The 21810-nt window shown below is 40.8% G+C and overlaps 1 protein-coding gene across 1 annotated transcript in view; it reads right to left on the bottom strand.

The window, feature by feature from the left end:
• Positions 1 to 6562: 6562 nt before the first annotated feature.
• Positions 6563 to 21810, bottom strand: part of kcnq3 (potassium voltage-gated channel, KQT-like subfamily, member 3) — a 182962-nt gene continuing 167714 nt past the window's right edge. The window contains exon 16 of the mRNA XM_050074481.1: positions 6563 to 21353. Within this exon, the coding sequence (XP_049930438.1) occupies positions 20661 to 21353 (693 nt within the window). The 3' untranslated portion in view covers positions 6563 to 20660. The remainder of the gene's footprint in view (positions 21354 to 21810) is intronic.

Below are 21810 nucleotides of genomic sequence, written 5' to 3'. Positions count from 1 at the left end.
GGAAGTGACAGTTTTAGTTTGTACCTTTCTCGCTCTTACCTGGTGGAAGAATTTCTCTTTGCACTTGTGTCCACAGCAGCTGATTTTTAATGCAGAGCTGGAGCTCATTTTGGACGAGTTGGTGAGGATGCTGTTCTGTGTGCTTCTGTCTGTTTGCTTCCTTGTCTCAGGAGGCTGCTGTCCAATCAGCTGCTCCAATCAGCCCTTTGAGTGACATCTGAGTGAAAGGCCCGCCCACCAACTCTTACCAACCACTGACCAGTACAGAGGTGTCTGCCATGTTTCTTTCTTTTAATTTCACTGTCATACTGACACAAATGTCATGTTATGTAATGTGATTTTTTTCATATTTGCTTTTTTTTTAAACTAGTATTGTTTTACATATAGACTCCACATATAAACATAAAATTCATCCATACCAAACCCATGAGACAGTAAAATGAAAAAACAGTCCATAAAACAGATTTCAATCAGTGGGTAAATGTACTTAATATGAGTTCAAGTATTATATGAGTAAAATATGTCATCATTTGTACTTGTGTTAATGAAAAATCCTCATTAGGGTCACTATGTTTAACACACCTGATTAAAACGATCTGAAGCTCAATTCTGAAGCTGTTCTGTAAATACTTTTCTCATAGGTAATAAATATTGCAACTTCTGCTTAATCCATATAACTTCTGATTAGGCCCTACCCACATTTGATTTAAACCCCACCCACTTCTGGCACGAGCTCCACCCATTCCGATAACATACATCAATCGACCCATGGCTAAGCCCCGCTCCCAAACACAATGAGCCAATCACAGTGCGTATAGTCATTCCCATACACTGGGACATTCTCTGCCTGGACGTCCATTGAAATGCATTACAGAAAGTCAGTTTTGTTCGGTTTTATGAGCTTTTTCGGAGATTTGAAGTTTAAAAATGGTCAAACGGTGTGCATGGGGTACATGCAACTCTGACACAAGGTATCCTGAGAGGCTGGGCGACCAGGTGTATTTTTTACACTTTAAACCACATCTCAACCGAGAAAAGTGTCTCCTTTGGATAAAGTTGTGTGGTAACGTTAGACCACAACATCAACTCAACGTGAATAAGATTAACAATGATGTCTACATCTGTTCTAAGGTAAGTCAACATTGTGTTTGAGGCAACATATTGTCACTTTGCTGGAAAGAAATATAAAGTTATCTTTAACATCTCTAGCTAACGTTAGCTAAAGTTAGCCTAACGTTAGCTCCTAGCTGCGTTGTTCATCATGTCACCTTGTTTGCTGGGAGTTCATTAGCCTATTTTGTTCTAGTTTTGTACTTTGGTGATCGTACATCATTGTTAGCTGTTGTCCAAAGGGCTCTAGTTAAGCTAACGTTAACTTCTGGAGCTTAGCTTCATTAACTTATCTGTAATGGCAGAGATAACAAAGGTTGGCAAACGTTATGCTGAATGATTCAGTGTAAATACTGTAGCACCAAACTAACGGAGAGACACTCTTGGTAAAGATGGTAAAAAGGCCGTTATCCTTTTCTCATATTCTGAGCCAAAAACCTTAACTTCAGTGGCACTTTAACTTGTTGTCTTTGATGGTGACGGCAACCAGATGCGGTTCACAAGCGTACACTGTGACCTGTAAATTTTGGCTTGTAATTTAAGCTTTTCATCGACCTTCTCAACAATAAAATGATGAATATATCCCTCCAATGCGTAGTTTAGGCCCTTTTGGTTACTTCTCAATGACATCTGATCGTTATATCCCCAAAAATCATCAGTTGCCTCCTGTGAAATGCCGTGTACTGTGACACCTGCCATAGCGCCGGTCACTGAATGTTGATAGTTTGTCCGAGTGAGTGGAGGGGGGCGTGGCTTAGCCATAGGTCAATTCAGTTGGTTGAACAGATAGAGACACAGATACAGATAATGGTGTACTCACTCATCCCTAGATTCCAGTGGAAAGTTTCTTCAAGTTCCCAGAATGTACTTAAATATAGGGCAAAAAACATCCTAAAAATGTTTGGTGCTAACCTTCCTAAAATGTTTTTGATAACACTGTTATAGCATTACGCCCTAACATTCTGGAAACATTTTCTGCAGTGTTTTTTTGTTTGTTTGTTCCTAAAACATTTTTGCAAAGGTTTTATTCCAACAAGTAGTTCAAGATTATCAAAACATACACAGCTGGTTCATTATTCAGGACTTCAGGGGTAGTGTGTCGTTATTACTATTGCAGCAATTACTATTACTATTTTAATTAGTCACTGGAAATCATTAGCAGTCACGCTGTTTGTTTACGTCGCCCATTCTGACCCACACTTGAAGACATGTCTACATTTTAATTAAACCTTATTTAAAGCTTTTAAATGCCACATATTATAAATATTTTAAATGCATTACTGTAAAAATCCCTAAAGCCTTTTTGTGTAAACTCTCTTAAAAAGTCACTTTCAGCTAAAGTTTGTTTTGAAATTCACAAGTTAAATTATTTTAAAATGAGCCATTTTCATAAGGTTGAGTTGCTTGTTTTCCATAATTACACCATGAAGTGATATTTGGGGTTTGAATTATTATGTAGCCTGATATCAGATGGCTTGACTAAAAAATGTGTTTTGGATTCACCTGGACACGCTGCTGCTGTGGCAATTGAAGCTTTCACTTTATTTTAATCAGAAAATGGTGCGACATGTTGGAGAGGGACACTTCTTGCAGTGTGGGTAAATGGCCGTAATAAGCCGCTGGAGTGACATACGAGCCGTGGGGAAGATCAGTGAATAAGAGGAGTGAATGTGAGTCTTTAATGACGGGGGATTGCTGGGCACTTTGGTCGCCTTGGCATTCACATGCAGACACACTGAGGCACACAGCAGTAATTGGCAGAGGAGGAAACAGGGCTGCGGAGGGCCTGGGAACAGCTGCCCTCGGGAAAAGACACACTGACTTTTAGCTAATAACTAAAACATAACTGAAATGAAATGAACTAAAGGAGTCAAGAATTAACTGGCACATATATACATTGTGGCTGCGTTCCCACTGTGGGCCTCCATTCCATAATGCTCATTAATCCTCACAGACATGGAAAAAATTGGATTTGCACGGTTTCTGTTGGTGTTTCTGAATTTAAAAAGAACAAAAAAGATGTAAAACAAAATGTTTTAAAATGCAAAGCCATGTGCACACAAGTCCCTAAATGCATATAAATTAGAGACTTAAAGAAACAAGGCAAACATTTAATCATTAATAAGTTCATACAACTGACTGTGGCTGAAAACCTACTTTTCCTTACAGATGGCATGGTGGAAAAACAAGCGAATCTGTGTGTTACTGCAGAAGAAACTAAAACTGCAGGGTTGCTGTGGTTACACAGCCCAGTCACCAGACGAAATGATGGCATTGTGTGTTTCTGCATCTCTAAAGTGACGTAGTATCTGAGCTGACTTTGTCATTGGAAGGTGGTCATCAAGTGGTTTTTTACCCACCTATTGAGGGTATTTTTTTATTGACCCATTGCTTTTTTCCAGCAGGGAGTGTGCCACAGCAAGCGGTTGAAATATCAAGACATCGCTGTTTTCCCGTGGGGATTGTGCCCCGCAAAACTGAGTGTTTTGAAAGGCCATGTTTCGCTGCCATGTTTCTACAGTAGCCCAGAATGGACAAACCAAACAGTGGCTCTAGAGAGGGACATTCACTTGCTTGTATCAAACACTGATTTGTAACATCAAACTGTTTTATTCAGTGTTTTTATTGGCTTAAATCACCTGCTCTGTTTGTTCTGGAGAGGAAGAGACCTCTGTGAGCAATTTGGCTCCCGGCAAGACCCTCCTGAATGTCTGACTTTAGTCGAACTCAAGTTGGTTTGCCAAGGTTTGCCGAGACCTTCTTGAAGAGGTGGTCTCGGTCCGGTTCCAAAGGAACTCTGGTGCGGTAGGTTTGTGGTGAGAAGGTGTTCCGACCTGGATGTGAAGCAACTGCAGTCACATGACGCATTGTTTGGGTTAAACATGAGCATGTTACAGTCCTGGAGGATTATTAATGTGCACTGGGGATGGGTCACGATTTTCGAATTTCGAATAGTCGTTTTATTTTTGAAAAATCGGGCGGGGTGGCCGGGGAGGGCGATTATTCGAAAAATTGTCGAATAGTTGCCACGATTTTCGAATAGTGTTTTTGCTTGTGCTGCCCATCCCTAATGTGCACCTCCTCCTGTACTGCCTTAATATGCACATTCAGCACATCCAATGCATCAAAACATTGTTTTCTAGTTGGAGCCGCGCCTCGTTTTCAAACTGTATGGTTTGACTAAAATGAACAATGACAGCAATATAGTCCACGATGAGCAGCGCTAAAATCAACCTGCGTAGTTGTCCCTCCATTGTGACATTAGAAAGTGTCACATTTATCTTGCAAGTGTACTCTTCTTCAACGTTTGCTTTACTTCCTGGATTTTTCCCACATAGAAATTCTGACCAATCAAGAGCAGCTTTCTCACACAAGGCATTTGATCTGGTCCTCTTGTAAATGCTGCCGTGAGAACACAAACCAACTCTAGACAATTATACAACTTTGGAACAACATGAGTCCCTGATTCAGACAACTTCAAGACAATTCTCTGAAAGCACCCTATAAGCTTAGCACACATTTGCACGTACCATTAAAGGGGGCCGTCTGCAACGTGCCAAACAGGGAAGGACAAACATGTTTTTACCACTTTTAACCACTCGATCTGTTTGTTTATTTAGAGAGGAAGAGACCCCTGCGGAATATTCAGCTCAAGATAAAACCATCCTGAACAATGAACACTGATGGTTTTCTAACCACGAGTTCAAGCTTGGCACACGGGACAAGTTTCATCTGGTAGCAATCTGCAGTCCTCACCACTAGATGGCACTAAATCCATATTTTTCCTGCTGCCATGTCATAATTCCGACATCCCATTATTTCGAAAATTACCCATCGTTCCGAAATCTCAATGTTTCGACATCCCATTGGTCCGACCATATTAAACCCATTGTTTCAAATTCCCGTTGTTCCGAAATCTCAATGTTGCAATGCAAAAAGTTGAACAAGCAAGCAGCAAGGGAAAGCAGCAAGAGACCGTTTTGTCGTGTTGTTTACTGTTGCCATGACGACAACGGTCGCCCTGTTTTGAGGAAGTAGAAACGGTGTTGAAAGTTATAATTTTAACCCACACCATGATCTTTTCCTAACCTTAACCAAGTAGTTCTTGTGCCTAAACCTAACCAGACCTTAACCATGAAACAGTTATTTTGTAACAATGAAAAATGAGATTTCGGAACAACAGGACTTCGGAACAATGGGTTTAATATGGTCGGAACAATGGGATGTCGAAACATTGAGATTTTGGAATAATGGGTCATTTTCGGAACAATGGGATGTCGGAATAATGGGATGTCGGAATAATGAGTGGACCCCATTTTTCCTAACCATAAGTTGTTTTTGTTCCTAAACCTAACAACGTTAACTACAGCGTTGTTAAAACTTAAAGTTTCAATGTATTCACTATATAATTACGTACAAATGTAATGTCTCTGTGGTTTGCAGAAAGGTACAATGCCGACATTTTTTCTGTCAGTTGCGTTCGGCTACCACAGTCAGTAAGGGAGGAGCACTAGGGCTGTCAACGAATATTCTAAATTTGATTGTGGAGGGAAAAAAAAACACCACCGTAGCTGTCCTCTTTGCGAGTGGGAGGTGGGAGCGGCCACGGAGCAGCGTGGCGCAGCGCAGCCGGTGTGGATGACACAATTGGTTAACATGGGCGCCAAAACGAAACTGGCTTCGCTTCGAGGCGCTTCGAGGCTAGTTGCAGCGCTTCTGCGGGCGGTGGGGCCTGACGGGTCGGGGGGGGTGAGCGAGAGGTCCGCGGTCGTTTATAACGTAATGTTATAGATAATTGTTTTATGTGTTTTAATGTGTAGGTATGTAAATGTTTTCAAAGACGTTTATGTTGAAATAAAAATACCTACAAGTAGTTATGTTTCCTTGTATTAATACATATACAAGTATGTTTCCTTGTATTAGTTTGCCCTCTTGTGGACATAATGCAAAAAAATTTTTTTGAATGGTTCGAACCTATGAGTTATTTTTAGAAGGAATATTCAAATGTCATTTTTGAGCAATTTTGACAGCCCTAAGGAGCACACATAATGTTAGCTGCATAAAGTATTGATTAATTTGCACAAATTAGTTTATTTTTTCTCCATGAGACCTGCTGAGCTCTGTAAAAGCCATGAAACTGCAGCGTCAACATGATTGTGTCGTCTGCAGTTATGATAGCTGCTGCAGGTTTGAGATATTATGACTTCTATACCTAAAAATATTTCTAAAGCTGTTCTAATACAAGTTTAAAACAAACTATACATTTTTTTTAATTTTATCTCAGTTTGCAGTCAGGTTCAAACCTCATCTGTTAAACTTGAAGCTACAAAAGCTCAAAATGTTGGTCTGATAGGTGAACTAGAGTAAATGTCACATACACTGCAGCTCAACTCATATTCATATCACTCGTACAATTTTCAATTCAATACTTTATTAATAACTGGTGCAATTGAAAAGACAAAAAATAAAAAAATCAAGTAAGAATACATTTGCATATTATATCATCAAAACAAAATATTCAAAGTGGTCTAATACAGAATAGAAATGGCAAGTTTTTGTTTTTTTTCAAACTGGAATGAGAAAAATGATGCACAGCTCTGAAGGCCACTAGTGTAAAGTTGTCCAAACTTCCCTTAAATGAAACCTAAGAACATCAAAACTTTTTTTTTCTGACCCCAAAAAAGCTGCTGTCAGTGAACTCACACAAAGCTGTCTGTAATATCCACTCTCTGTGTTTAGAGAGAGTTTGTTACTCAAAGTGTGATGGCTGCATTTACACAAGAAACAGCAGATTTGATTTTGAACATCGTTCTCTTGATATTTTCCTTCACATCTTGTTGTGAAATGAATCCTGCCCTGTAGGAGGCCACAGAGGAGCTCCACAGGTCCTTCTGTACTGAGCCATCAATAAAACATTTATAGAAACTGTGCAGCTAATTTTGTGCTGTTTTTAATGTTGTGCAGGTTTTTGGCCAGTTGAAGTTACGGTTATACACTGTCCTCAGCTTTGTAGCATTTGGCACATTTTTCCTATAGAGAACTGTGTTTTGTTCCAGACGTAGAAAACCTCATTCAACATCTGACATTTGTGATGATGCAAATAAAAACATTTGCTTGAGAGATTTGGGTTAAATGTCACCATCTTGAAAGTCCAACACAAGTCTAATAGCGAACTATGAAAATGGACTGGAGGGCCAAACATTTTGTTTAGCAGTTGACTAAAGCCTTGAAGTTAAAAAAGGTGGGGTGGACAATGGAAAAGGGAGAAACTGTTAATGCACACACTGACACAAGTGGAAGTTTATAACAAGTGCTAAACTAGACACTTTTCATGAAAGCCTGGTGACAGAAACTCAAATTCACAGAGTTACAAAAGCTAGTTGTTCCATTCATGGATGTATAAAGAGAACTGGATACAGCGTTGGAAGTGGAGCTCCGATTATCCCAATGAAAGCTTCTCCGTGGTGCGTGAAGCCAAAAGGTTTGACATGCCGGTGTAAAAATACTTGGATCTTCCTCATTGTTGGGCCCATAGAGCAGGTGCACTAGAGCAGGCTAACTTCCATTACGTAAGGCTATAAACAAACTACACTAAAATCACATGACTTAATGTCGTCACCAGAACAAGGCTGTAAAGCTGTGTTTGGTGTTATGACCTTCTGTCGTTTCATTTAGCGACCTGTTAGCAACCGCCTTTTTTAAGACACTCAAAGGCTTCAAAAGGGAACAAGGAGTGCTGAAATCAAACTAATTTTGCATTTGGGATTCATTCCTTCACCACTCTATTGGCTTTAAAGTCCAGCGCACTTGTTTTGTTAGGTAACACCACTGTATAGAGCAGCTAGCCCAAAGTGACAACAGGACTTCAGCTCGCTATGAAATCATATTGTATTTTCTGACTCCCATTCGCATTGTCTGGGTGTGTTAGTCCGACTTTGATAAATTCAATTTAGTACGATTCAGTCAGACTAACATGTTTAGATGTATCTGAAAAGTCGGTTTTAGTCAGACTGACACAATAAATCGATTTTCTCTGATGTCACGTAAACGTACAAGTTACTACAGCTAGCTAGCATTTTGGAACTGAATTTGACCGTGAATGGATCTACAGACTCGCCACGCCCAGATATCAGACACCTTCTACACACAGACAAAGTCTGTGCAAAGACTATTTGCCTACAGCCAAGTTCTCCCATGGATCTCCACATTTGTTCTGTCTTATAATAAGTCTAAAGATCATGTATGTATGGTAAAATGTAAACATTTCATAGTTGTTGTTTTTTTGTCCGTGTAAATGCAGCCATCCACACAGATGTTACATCAGCTTTGTGCTGCAGTTTGACAGCCATAGCAAGAAAAGCATGATCGGAATAAAAAATAAATAAAAAATACATTGAAAAGAACCATACTGTAAAAGGCCAAGGCACAAATAATTCGTAGCAATTAAGATGTCCATAAAATTACAGGTTATGTAGAATGTGTGGTTCAGTGCATTGCTTGGTATGCAGTTACAGTGAGTACAACCATACTGAACAGAAGAATCACAGCAAGCACTGTTGCCCTCTTGACTACACGGATGCCATAAAGTGCTCCTTTTCATTCAGAATCGATGCACATACAGACGAGGTCACTCACAAAGAGTCGAAAACATAAATGACACACATGGAAGTTGACGCACGCATTGAGATTCACATGTAAGAGGGCAGAAATGTGTGGAAAACGCTTATTTTAAGTACATACATGCTTCATACAAGGACCAGATTCTGGCTTTGAGAGACAGGGGAAGGATTTCCATTTCATAAAAAAACAACAGAACCAACATGTTACACTGTATGTAGGATTAAAATTAATGTTATGCGTATTCAGCCTTTTGTACGTTATTATCCCTGCAGGTTCACTAAACTGCTGCGTTTTCGAGCTTCTTGAGTGTTGTTTCTACATTCAGAAGAGAATTTCCTGCAAGACTGCTGAAGGATAAGTGTTAGTGTGAATAAGTGTGAATGACTGCTACAACAAGTACAACGTTAAACCAGTGTGTCCTCTGTGAAATTAACTAAACATTGTCATTGTGGTAAACTGTTCTTTGAAGTCATCAAGATAAACTCCCTGATTACAATGCAGTGTCCAATCACTGTGCCAGAACATCAAAATGTCACTGAAACTCAGTGTAGTTTGTACATGTTTCAAACAACACCAATAAACAAAAAGAAAAAAGCAGGATTAGGGGCTCATTTGGGCGCCACAACCAAATTAGGGAGTACTTTATTTAAGAAGACGTTTAGAACTGTAGCAGTGACATTTCAGCACGTTCTCATTCCCAACTCATAAAATACTGCCGCTTTGTCAGTGATGTCAGCTTCAGACATCAACACAAAGACACCCTTTCGTGGCAGTATGATACACACTGGGTGCATCAGTTTCAGAGGCAGGAGGGAAGAACCCAATTTGTCAAATGACGCCACTTTGTCAGTGGACGTAAACGCAAGACGCAGACGCACAGAGGCACCCTTCTTGGCAGTATGATACGCACTAGGTGGCGTAAGTTTGTAACGCTGCTGGCAGCTACTGTAATTTAACAAAAAGTCCACATAGGGTGGGCGAGAGGGGTGGTGGCTTTTGGTTTCCTGTGTGAATTTAAAGCCAAACCATTATGTTTTTTTTCTAAACCTAACCACATGCTTTTGTTGCTTAAATGTAACCACGCAATTCAGTTGGCTAAACCTAAGGAAACAAAGTGTTTAACCTTTGTTGTTAAGTTTACTTTAAAAAAGACCATTTGTATACACCAAGCAGAAACTGTACATTTCCTGTGAAAACAGAAGTTTATTTTGAAAGGACACAAATTCATGTAACAGCCGTAAATTAAGACGTCGTCCCTGAACGTCCAAAACAGACCAATGAATTCTCACACAACGGCACGTGTGATATCCCATGGAACTGCAGACCCAACAGTTCATATGATATCCTACGAATTAGTGCCCCAGGAATGACATCATGCCCTTAATGTACAGTCACGTAATTAACGTTAACTTACAGAGGCAAGTAAAGTTACTGTGGTTAGGTTTATGACAAGAAACGTGGTGAAGATGTGCGTTAAAATGAATCAAAGTCTAAAGTTCACTGGGGAACGTTTTTGTGACTCATCTACTACCACAACCTGCCTCCTTACAAGAGCACTATTTCCTTGTTGACTCCTCTCATCAAAGCAGCCTTTAAAAATATGTGGGATATAGACAAATTTGGGTACGGCAAGAGAGATGCAAGAGAGTATCCAGCGCGTCATATTTTTTAGGCCCACTGAAAAAGCGGCAGTATTTGACGAGTTGGTATGAGAACGTCTTGGACGAGACCAACTTACCAAATCAAGGGAGAAAATTAACACCAGGCACCACTGGGGACAATATTGTTCATCAATTCAAAAGATAATCCAATAAAAATTTGTCATTTGAATATTTCTGTCTGAATTTACTGCACTTTTTGTGGTCCAAACTGACTAGTAGTAAAATGCTAAAATGGCATATAAGGATTTTTAAACGAGAGAACAAACTCCTGCATGACTGGTTAAAGTAGATTCTTTTGCAAAAAGACCAAAGACATGTCAGTGAAAAGAAAAACAGCAAAATGCTGATTGTCGAATGAACAGTTAAACAAGATGGAATTCATCGTCACTTACTGATGCCCACGGAGTTGAATCTGAAGGGTGACACAAGAATCTCTAAAGTGTCAGTCATGTTTGTACAGTATTCTTTGCTGTTTTCTATTTAATTGTGTACAAACTGATAACCCTAATTTGCCTGTGCACGGCCAACTGTTATCAATGCTGATGGGAATGGGCATCATTGAAGTTATCACATAGACATTTGAGTCACTCTTGATCCTTTTCTGACATCTTAACGAAACATACCAGTCTATCAGACACACAGCTGATTCAGAAGAGTAAGAGGATAAAATGATCAGTACAGTAATTACTGGAGCAGGACTGTAAATGCTTCAACTCTTCAGTGACCTCATCGGTTGATTAAAACCCCTCCAGCAGATCTAGGAGACAAAGTATTGATTCACAAGGAAAAGTGGAGGGAATAAGTGAGCGTACGTGCTCAGGGATCAGTGCACAGAATCAGATTACAATGTAGTGTAAAGGGCTACATTGACTTTGTCAGTTTTATCTGTTGGTCACCTGACTGAGTTGGAACCAAAGGCAGTTTGGTGTCAGATGTACAAGTGAACACTAGTAACAGCCTGTTAAATTTTATCCAGGCAGTATAGATGATAAATGGTAAATGAACCTGCATTTGTATGGCACCTTTCTACTCATCCCACCACTCAAAGGGCTTTTTTTTTTTTTTTACACATTCACCCATTCACACACACATACATTGGTGGCCAAGGCTACCATACAAGGTGCCACCTGCTACTCAGTTGTTGTTTTTTTAAACACACTCACACACTGATGGAACAGCCATCGGGAGCAACTTAGGGTTCAGTATCTCTGTCTCAGACATGCAGACTGGAGGAGCCGGGGATCGAATCCCTTATCCTCCAATTGGTGGACGACCTGCTCTACCTCTGATCTGCAATTTAGCATCGCCTTGATTCCCTCGACAAAAAAGCCAATGGGATTTTTCCATTTGATTTTGAATTACTGCAGAAAATAATGTCTTGCAAACAAAGTTTGTGATCATGGATGTTCCTCACCACTAATTTCCCTGACAAAGTTTAAACTTAGACCAGTGGACTAGTCTATAAGTAGGAAAACACTTCAGTCAAAATAATGAATCTGATGTCACAATGACATCATTTTATTAGCTGGAGGCAAAACACAAGTTGCCACCAGGGCTGTAGGCTACATAGGAGTTTTAAAAATGTGTCTGTCTTGTTGTGTTATTGGGAGCCAGAATAGAAGGAGTCATGGCTCAAAACCAGCCGCCACTGCCCGTCAACAAAAACAAAGACAACTATGGTTAAATGTGATAAGACCAAAGGCCCATGTCTCACGCCCAGAGAGGCAGTCAGAGCTACAGGCTACAATGAGGCTAAAAACAGAGTTCAAATGACGTTTTTCCAAACAACTTTTTCTGTCGGGGCTTCAGGACACTTGGATCACTACGGACGAGCAGTATAGAGATATTTTGTGGTTTCAATTATGTGTTTTTGGACGTTTGAATCTGGGGCGCCGTCAGCCTCCATTAGGTGGAGTTGTGTTGCTAACTCCTCTCCCCTTGGATCTCCGCAAGTGATGTGAGGACTCTAAAACTTCACCTGAGCCTCCCTCGGCATATGGGTGAGTAGATAATGGCTGAATTTTCATTTTTGGGTGCACTATCCCTTTAAGAGGAATACTGGGTTTCTCTGGAACTGTAACTCTAGCACATTAGCTAACGTTAGCTTGATAACAAAACAAACTAGCTACTGATGTTGGTTCTCCGGCTGCACAAAGACTTCACAACTGAATCCCTTTGGATCTCATCTATCCCTCTATATGGCCATCAGCAATACTTTAAAGAAACAGACTCTCATAAATACAGTGTGTGCTGCCTGCTCAGCACCAAACAACAGAAGGAAAGAACTAAAGAAAGTCAAGCACATATTTTCGCGGCCTGGACAAATGACAAAAACTTACTAGAGGAGAAAAGTCAGTATTTTTGTTGTATATTATGGTTGTTACTGTCAGAACTACTGAAGCAGGGGTGGCTGTGACTCAGGAGGTCGAGCGGACCAATCAGATAGTCGGTTGATTGAACCCTGGCCCTTACAGTCTACATGTCGGAGTGTCGTTTGTCAAGATACTGAACCCAAAATTCCTCCTGATGGCTGCAGCATTGGTTTGTGAATATCTATGTTTATCTGATGAGCAGATGTGTGGTAGCCACGACCACCTGTGTGTGAATGGTTGAATCGTGTCTGTGTCACAAGGTGCTTTGAGCCGTCGCTAAGACTAGAAAGACACCTAATAAATGCAGTCCATTAAACCTTTCATATTCTCTGACCAACAGTCTAAACTCCTCAAAAGCCAGAAATATTATTATAATGAAGTGTTGTGACAGGGTGATGATCTAGTGGAGAGGTTTGATATGAGGTCGTCACTGGAGAATGTTTGCAAAAACAGACAGTGGAGTAACGTGTGCTCGCAACTCGTACAGAGCCTTCACAAGAAAATAACACAGTAAAATGTTGGGATTATTTGCCCATAACACACAAAATGTAATTTCATTTACAAAATCCAGGAAATTGGACAGGAAATTAAATAAAACTGGAATCATTTTCACACTGTAAAAAGTAATGCTAGCACTTGGAATACTTGAAATATTGAGGGAATAATTTGTGCACACTGCAAACTGCAAATAAAATAAAACAAAATTAAAAAGAAATTTATTCTCATTTTCCATCTTTTTCTTCTCCAAAATTTTACATTATTGGAAGGAATTTCCAGACAAGAAACAAAAATCAATTTATCAAGTTAACTGAAAACAAGTAAAATAATGTAACACCAATGGCAGATTAAAAATATTTATTTATTGTGCACATCAACTCATTAATAGCGTCTGAATTCCCGAGGAGAAAAACTTCAGGTTTATTTGAGTAATAAATTATAATTGAAAAACATTTTCAGTGTTTGCTAGCATCACTTTTTCCCAGTGTATCTTGGTGTCTTGGAAGACAATTTGTAAAGTTTTAACAATTCACAATATAGAATGTTAAATTTAACAGTAATTTGCCGGTGTAAATACAAATATACCAATGCTGCTGTATTGTTATTTCCATTGATGTTCTCAAACTGATACATGCATGTTAATTTAGAAAGGAAGCAATAAGAGTTTAAATTCCAACTGGAAGCAATTTTGTATTTTCCTGTAAATGGAACTTGATGTGCGAGGCAACAAAAACACTGGTGTTCAATGAGTTCGGAGAGTGAGTTCTTTCTGACGTTAAAACACGAGCAACTCCGCTGTGAACGGACGCAACAGTTAAACATTGATTTGATATAAAATAAAAGAAACAAACGAGAAGTGAAACATTGCAACCTTTACATTTCTGTGCAGCTGAAATCATGTTCAGTGAATGAGCCAAAAGCATCATCAAGCTACAAAACAGCATTTTACAAAAGCAAGACTGCACGGTGTGCTAGTTTTAAAAAAAGACAGATCACTACGGAAGGAAACAGAGTTCACATTCATAAAATCCTGTGTGGTGTGTTTGGTGTGTGGTGAGATGGAGTGGCACTGAAACACTAAATACAGAATGACGATGTGGAGCCATTCTGAGTGATGTTTCTTGCTTCAGAGGCACGATGAATGAATGTCTACAGGGATATATCATCATGTTATATCTATATGTGGTGACAATTTGTGTCCGCATTGCAAGATAATTGATTTTTATAATATATAATTGAATGGGCTTCAGTAGCAGAAGGTAAGTAATAGTAACTGTAATACAATAAGATAAATAGATAATAATTATAATACGTGTTGGTTCACCTCGTTCATCTCACAGACTGTAGCTGCGTCCACACTGGGCTTCAATCTGAGTGCTTGTTTAAACCTACTTGATGCACAAGGCGGGTGGAGTTTGCCACATTCAGACAATTCAGATAAAGTCAGGTAAATTTGTGATTAAATTGAGATGTTTTATCAAACCGCTCTGCATTGTTCTTTGTGGTAGAACCCATTCAGCAGGCACCATTACAGGGCAACGATCACCAGCCGCAGCCATGGGTAAAGTATCCTGTTAAATCATTTAACACAATACTTTTACATTAGCCCTAAAGGCAACTGCACGTAACCATGACCCAATGATCTCTTGGACGGTTTCAACCTCTGACTGTAAAATTGTGGACGTAGCTAGCGTGACGTCACCCAATGGTTTGTGGACTCCTGTTTTGATGCCTCAAGTTTGGAATTTTGGCCGTCGCCACCAAGGACGGTTGTTCCCAACTCGTCCAGCTACGTGTCCAGATTTCATGTTAGTCGTACCTTCCTCAGTTTTATACATTCAGCATCACACTTGGCCATGACGTCGAGCTAGTTTGCTGTCTCTGTCAAGTGGCTGTCCGTTAGTCACTCACTCAGTAGGAAAACCTCCGTGTTGGAAATTCACTGTAATAAAAAATAAAGTGTGATTTTTACGATCTTGACACATTTGCGCGTCACTTGCCGTCCATTCAGAATGAACCTGCAACCCACTTTTGGACTGTGACCCACCAGTCGAGAACCACTAATGGAGGACACTATCGGCACAGCCTATTGCACAAACTGGCCCGCCCTTAATTTTGCTTTAACTTTAATAAAACAAAAGAAGGTATAGAGACCAAAACCATTGTTTGGGACCAGGCTCTAAACATGTTTATTTCTGCTGTAAAATTGGGCATTTTAACATGGAGGGTCTGTGGGGATCGACTGGCCCCAGGAGCCGGCCTCAAGTGGACAGTCAGCGAACTGCAGTTTTTGGCTTTATTTGTAGCACCGGAGTTTTCTGCTTGGTTTGAACAGTTTCTCTCTTTGCCTGTGATAAGTTGGGGTGATAATAAAAGAAGGTGATAATTTACAGTATGTCCTGAAATACAAAAGAACAGTAGCCATGTTTCCATCAGCCTGTTTAGATGCGCATCTAGAAGTATCGCATCGGAAAATTATGATGGAAATGCCAAAATTTGAATTAAAATCCCCTGATTCGCACAAACTAAAATACGTTCACTTTAGCCGGGTTTTGGTTGAGTTGAAAAAATGTTGATTCGCAAAACAGGGGATGGAAACAGTTATGTTCGAATTAAGTCTGACGTAGCACACCTCTCTCCATGGTGATATCCACACTCCGCGTCGGGAAGGCGATAATGCATTTACAAGCTGGTTGCCAACCGCCAGAAAACGTAGAAGAAGAAGAATGCGAGACTTGTTTTGTTTCCGGTTCTGCGGAAAACTCGCGCGAGTTCGTAGTTTTCACCAAAGTCCGTACATTTAATGGAAACACACAGGATTCGTATTTCTTTTAATGCGCATTTCCCAATGATTCGAATCACTTTTGGATGGAAAGATAGCTAGTGTCAACATTCTTCGTCACCGCCTCCTCTGGTTATATTTGTAAATCAGGACATCTTGTTGTGTGTTATCCCACTTAAATGATGCTGGGTCATTTAAGATTTCCTCTTACAAACCAACATCTATTTTGAAGGAGCACTCAATGCTTCCTCATACCTAAATGACAGAATAGGTTGTTGAATTCATTTTTTTTTTGTATGCCTCCATGGTGAACGAAGAATCCAAAAAAGGCAAACATTCTTCATGACCTGAAGTCACTGGGGACCGCGTTTAACAGCAGCAAAACTTTATCAGAAAATCTGTTTACAAACTCTCACACAACTTGTGCAGTATAATCCAAGTCTCATTTATCAACCCGGTCTCATTCCAAAGTATTCAAATACCACCGCGTCTTCAGTGACTTCTGGCGTCAGACACTGTGGAAAAAGCCGTCCTCAAGTCAGCATGATGTTGCCCTTATTCTGTAATGGTGCCTGGCAGTGTTTGGGGGAAACGCAGCCAGACAGCAATGCAAGTTAGGGGACAAAAGTGGATAGGTCCAACAACCACGACCCTGTTCTTCTTTCCTACACCTAACCATGTGCTTTTGTTGCCTAAACCATACCACGTGCATATGTTGGCTAAAATGTTACCATGCACATTTGTTGTTGAAACTTGGATTGGGTTTAGGTAAAAAACGAACAGGATTAGGCTTTACAATCACACGGGAAGCAAATGCCAGCCTCCTGGGTTAAAGCCGGTGGTTGTTGGTTCAATCCACCGCCCCTCCCACCTGCCCTACTCTGACTTTCGCCCCCTTAACTCACATCTTTGTGTTGCTGCATTTCCCCCTGAAGCCGCCAGGTGCTGTTACACAATAAAGGCGACCGGCTGCATATCATGCTGACGTGAAAGGACTTTTTTTCATTGGTGTCTGACGTAGCCACTGCCCAAGCTCCAGTATTCGACGAGACTTTGGAGTGAGACCAGGTTGTGCAGGCATGCGAGAAAGACATTTTTTTCATTAATTCAAGGTTATGTACAGAGAAACTGAAATACTAGAGGTCATTCTGAGGGCAAAGTATTCCTTTAAGTTACATACGTAAGTTAACTTGCGTTACAAATCTGACGCAAGTTTCTAAGTTAAAATAACTCAGCGCTGTCTTTTGGTTTCACAAAGGACACGAACAGCAGTTTAAAGACGTTGCAACACGACTGGTTTGTACTCATCACTGTGTTTTTCTCCGGTTGTTGTTGGCTGAATGACCATTTAACTTACTGTTGCAGACCTCTGGCTTTAACTTAGACAAACCAGTACAAAACTCCACTTTCCTGATGATTAAACTAAACACACAGCAGATGTGACTGCACTCTGAGCAGGTTCCCGTAAACCACTGTAGAAGCCCGGTGTGGAGGCCCCTCTTAAAATCGGACTCTGAAGGTGCTGTAACATGCTATAACTGTGTAATAATCCGTGTGTAGATATAGTTGGTTGTCAAATATTACATTCAGTATCATTGTGGCTCTAAATCTAAAGTAGTAAATGCTGTTTAGGCCTATATGTGATCTGCTGTAAAGCTCTTTTTGTGATGCTCAGACTCGTCTCGTTTCAGCGTCTATCATCAGAAAGCTCTGCCTCGTCAGCCAATAGCTTACTGGTATTTCTACACGTCTCCCCAGTCTTTTCAGTATGTGGTGTTGTTGCTTACAGCGTGAGTTTGTGTTCATAACTGGACATTTGAGTTGCTCGCAGTGCAGCCGTGGACGATACAGTAATTTGTGTTTGTTGTGAAGAAATTTCGATAAAAAAGCACATTATGAAGATGAGTGTTTTTAAGCTGCATTATTATAAAGATTTGTTATTGGACAGAAAAGTACGTGAAGTCAGTTTTGTAAACAGATTCTGTTTATAATCAAACGTCTATAACTGATTTTCGGCATCTGATGCTGATCTTTGGAGATGTTGAGCTGTGTTGTAAACACTGGCTCATGGACACATTTATTCCAGCTCTCTTAGATGAGTGGACGACCTTTGCTGTAGAAATTCCATCTAAAGTTTGACCTTTTTTTGTCATTATTCTGATATTTAAGCTCTTAACGGTAAACTTTGGTATGTTTCAACGTGGACCTTTTTTTTTTTTTTTGTAGAGACTAATTAGAGAAACTATTTTTTAAACTGGTCCAGAACCGAGCAACAGCGCTGTAGTCGGCAGCCACAAAACAGGCTGCAATGTAATCACTTGGGGAAATTGCGCACTGTCACTTAACACCCATTAATACCCTTTTTTCCCACCAAAATTAGCCCATGTGTGCAGGTTTTGTAAATGCGGGAAACCCCGTACAGGCCATAAACTACTTTCCCACTGATAATAAACCAGAGCCATATACACGGCTCTACAGTAGACAAGTACACCTTTCTGTTTTATTTTTAATTTCTTCTTGTGTGTCACGTTCAATGTCACGGATGGGCCAGACAACAGATTAAAAATCAGTAGAGAGCAGGTGTTGGTGAGTTTTTTGTCCAGTGGGTAAGGGGCTTAAAAGTGCCTGTTACTGCTACTGACAGGTTCAGATTGTGTCTGTTAACATTATGGAAAAGATCTTTACAGAGACAGATCAGAAACAGCCCTGAAATCACCACTGCCAAACCCACCAGACTCCATTTAAATAAACAGTAATTTTAACATGTACAGAACCAGCATATGTTCACATCTAACTGGGTGAATTACGGGTTTATTTCAACCAAACCACAGTTGGTGATTGTTGGAACAATGTAAAGAAGAACCAAGACAGCTTTTGTGATTTTATTACTTTCTAAAGACTTCAAATGAAGTGTGTTGTACGATGATTAAATTAATATTTATTTAAATAGAGTCTGGTGGGTTGGGCAATGGTGCTTTTGGGGCTGTTTCTGGATAAACAAAAATCTTACTCTGTAACAAAAAGGTCTGTCTCTGCAGGGATCGTTTCTATAATGTTGTCAGACACTTCAAATAACAATCTGAGCCTGTCGCTAGCCAAAACAAGTATTTTTATTGGACGTAAATTGACAATGCACAACTGCCCCAAGTGGTTACATTGCTGCCAGTTTGCCACAGCAGTCTCCTGCGCTCTCCTCAATACTAGACCAATTTAAAAAATGTCTGTTCCCATTTGTCACTTAGACACAAACACATGGGAAAATAGGGTCCAGGCCAAAAACATACCAAAGTTACCCTTTACTTTTGACAACAAACTTTAAGTGAGACCTTGGCTTTGTATGCATCATGCAACAACTTCAACAGTTTATCTGCAGTATTACAATTTGAGCTGTTTTGGGCCAATTTTGAACTATATGTTTAAACGCAGATTTTTTTTAATGGTTGTGTTATTGTACTCAGGTGCCAGGTGGTGGAGTTTGGCATGTAAAACACTGTGTAATAAAGTAAAATAATCAGTGTTTAATTTAAAACGTTTTCCTCTATGTAGGTACCTATTAGTGTTTTAACGACTGTCTTTTGCTTTAACAAATGTAAATCATTTGATCACCAGGTAATATTCTCTTTAAGCAGTGATAAACTGAAGTCAGATGCAGACACACAGGTGGTTTATATCCCTGAATTCATGTGCCAACAAAGCAGCAGAGATTTAGTGTTTCAAATTCTGTTAACTTTTTAACTTCTTTTGAACTGGAAAGTTTGTATGCATAACGTGGTGACATACAACTCAAGATCACAGTGGTGTGAAGACAAAGTGATGGGATCAGAAGTTCTGGTTTGGGACAGAACTGATCCTCGGAGGTTTTACAGCACAACGTGAGAAAAGCAAAAAGTGGTGAAACACGACTGCCAGCAACTAACCAGTGTTTTGTTACCCAAGTCCCTCTTTCTCTCTCTCATTCACAACCTTTCTCACACACTCATCCACACATACTCATCACACATACAAAACAAAGAGACAGGAGACTTTTGGTTCCATTATCACCCTCCAACCGTCACCCCTCCAATGGTGCATTATCATGCAAACCATGCAAAAAACGATGAAAATGTATTCATATAAAAAAATAAGTGTTACAAAATGGCATAGCAAGTATATGTATCCATTCAATCGCTTTTTCCGTTTCCTGATATCCTGAACTTTGCAGTGTCTACACTAAAAATCGCATGCGTTACATGCAGTGCGGTTGGCTTTGCAGCGATAAAGCTTTTGGGTGTATATAGTATGTATATTAATGTTCTTTTTTATTTTAGCTAAATTTTTGCGAAGAGTGCGCTGTACAGAGTTTTACTTTACAAACTGTCTGTTTTCCCTTTTTTTCTGGGCAGTCTCGATGCCATGGCTCTCTGTCTGGACGGTTGGTGAGATTGGCGTTGGCCTCTGAAGGTCGATGACCTCGCTCATGACCTTGCAGCATCTAGGCAGATTAGACCCACCTTTCCTCCAAATGGTTTGGTCCAGAGGTGTGGCTTTGACCCAAACTGATTTGGGTTTAGAGGCGTGGGTTGGATTTAAAGTCTTAACTCAGAGTTGTGGATTTCTGTGTGGTCACATGAACACCTCTCAAGGCGGCGTATTCCACACAGCATCACCAAATCCCTCCCCCGTGGAGGAGAGTGGCAGGGGCCCCCCGCTGGGTGTAAAGGGGTCTGTGTCCGTGTCTGTCTCCCCCTCTGCCAGGTAGCTCGGTCTGGGTCTCGTCCAGCTGGCGTCCCCGGCTGCCACCCCGGCCCCCATTGAAAATTCCCCCCCTTCCTCCCGCTCCCCAGAGATGCTGAACCCGCTCGGCGAGCGCTCCAGCTCCTCGTGGTTCACCGATAGTAGGGAAAGCGGCGAGTCGCCCCCCCGCCCCCCTGTGGTCCTGCCCGGCCCTGTTGACAAGTCCTGCAGGGAGCTGATGGGCAACACTGTGGGACGCTCGGTGTAGGTGGGAATGGCAGTTGGAGGGTGGCGTTGGTGGAGGTGTGACGCTGGGGGTTGATGGTCTGGAGGTACGCGACTTCCACCAGCCAACCCCTCTCCACCTCCTCTTCCTCTGCCATAATACAGATTCACTTTGCTTACAGGCATCTGGTACGACATGTGCGGGAACGCCTCAGCGTAGTTGAAGAAAACCCGCCGGATCTCACCGTTCCCCGTAGGGTCGCAGGCCTCCAGGGTCATGTGGGCAGCGCCGGCAGAGTCTACCTGCAGATGCTCAGTGTGCTGGATGTGCATGTCCACCAGGAAGTCTAGCTTCTTCTCCATGTCCTCCACCTGAGACAGAGACATGTTACACCAGCAGCACAGACTCATGATCAGCTGTTCCTAGTAAAAACATTTGCTGAGTCAGGGTGAGTTAGAACTGCTAATAAACTAACAAGCCTCTTACAGTCATGGGTACTGTATAAATGTATCTGCTCTCAGTAGTAAGGTCACACTTGGGGTTGGTCAGTTTTGGGTAATTTGGCTTTCTAAAAGGCCAACACCCATTGACCTGTTACTAAATGGTTAAGTTTTAAGAAAAAAAAAGTCATAGAAGAGGCCTTTCCTTTTGGTCCAGTGTGGTTAGAGGAGAGGTAATTAGAGCTGATGAAATTTTAATGTTTTGCCTTTTATTTTATTTTCTGTCAGCTGACTAGCTGTGTTAACTGCCCAACCTCCGGTTTCCACAGGTTTCTTGGCCACTCTGCAATGAACACCACCTTGGAGGGAGCCAACGTTAGCTTGGTAG

The sequence above is a fragment of the Epinephelus moara genome, chromosome 21 (assembly GCF_006386435.1).
Source record: "Epinephelus moara isolate mb chromosome 21, YSFRI_EMoa_1.0, whole genome shotgun sequence".
Taxonomy (NCBI): Eukaryota; Metazoa; Chordata; class Actinopteri; order Perciformes; family Serranidae; genus Epinephelus; species Epinephelus moara.
Note: the sequence above shows the minus strand (reverse complement) of the source record. Positions and strands in the feature narration are given on the sequence as shown.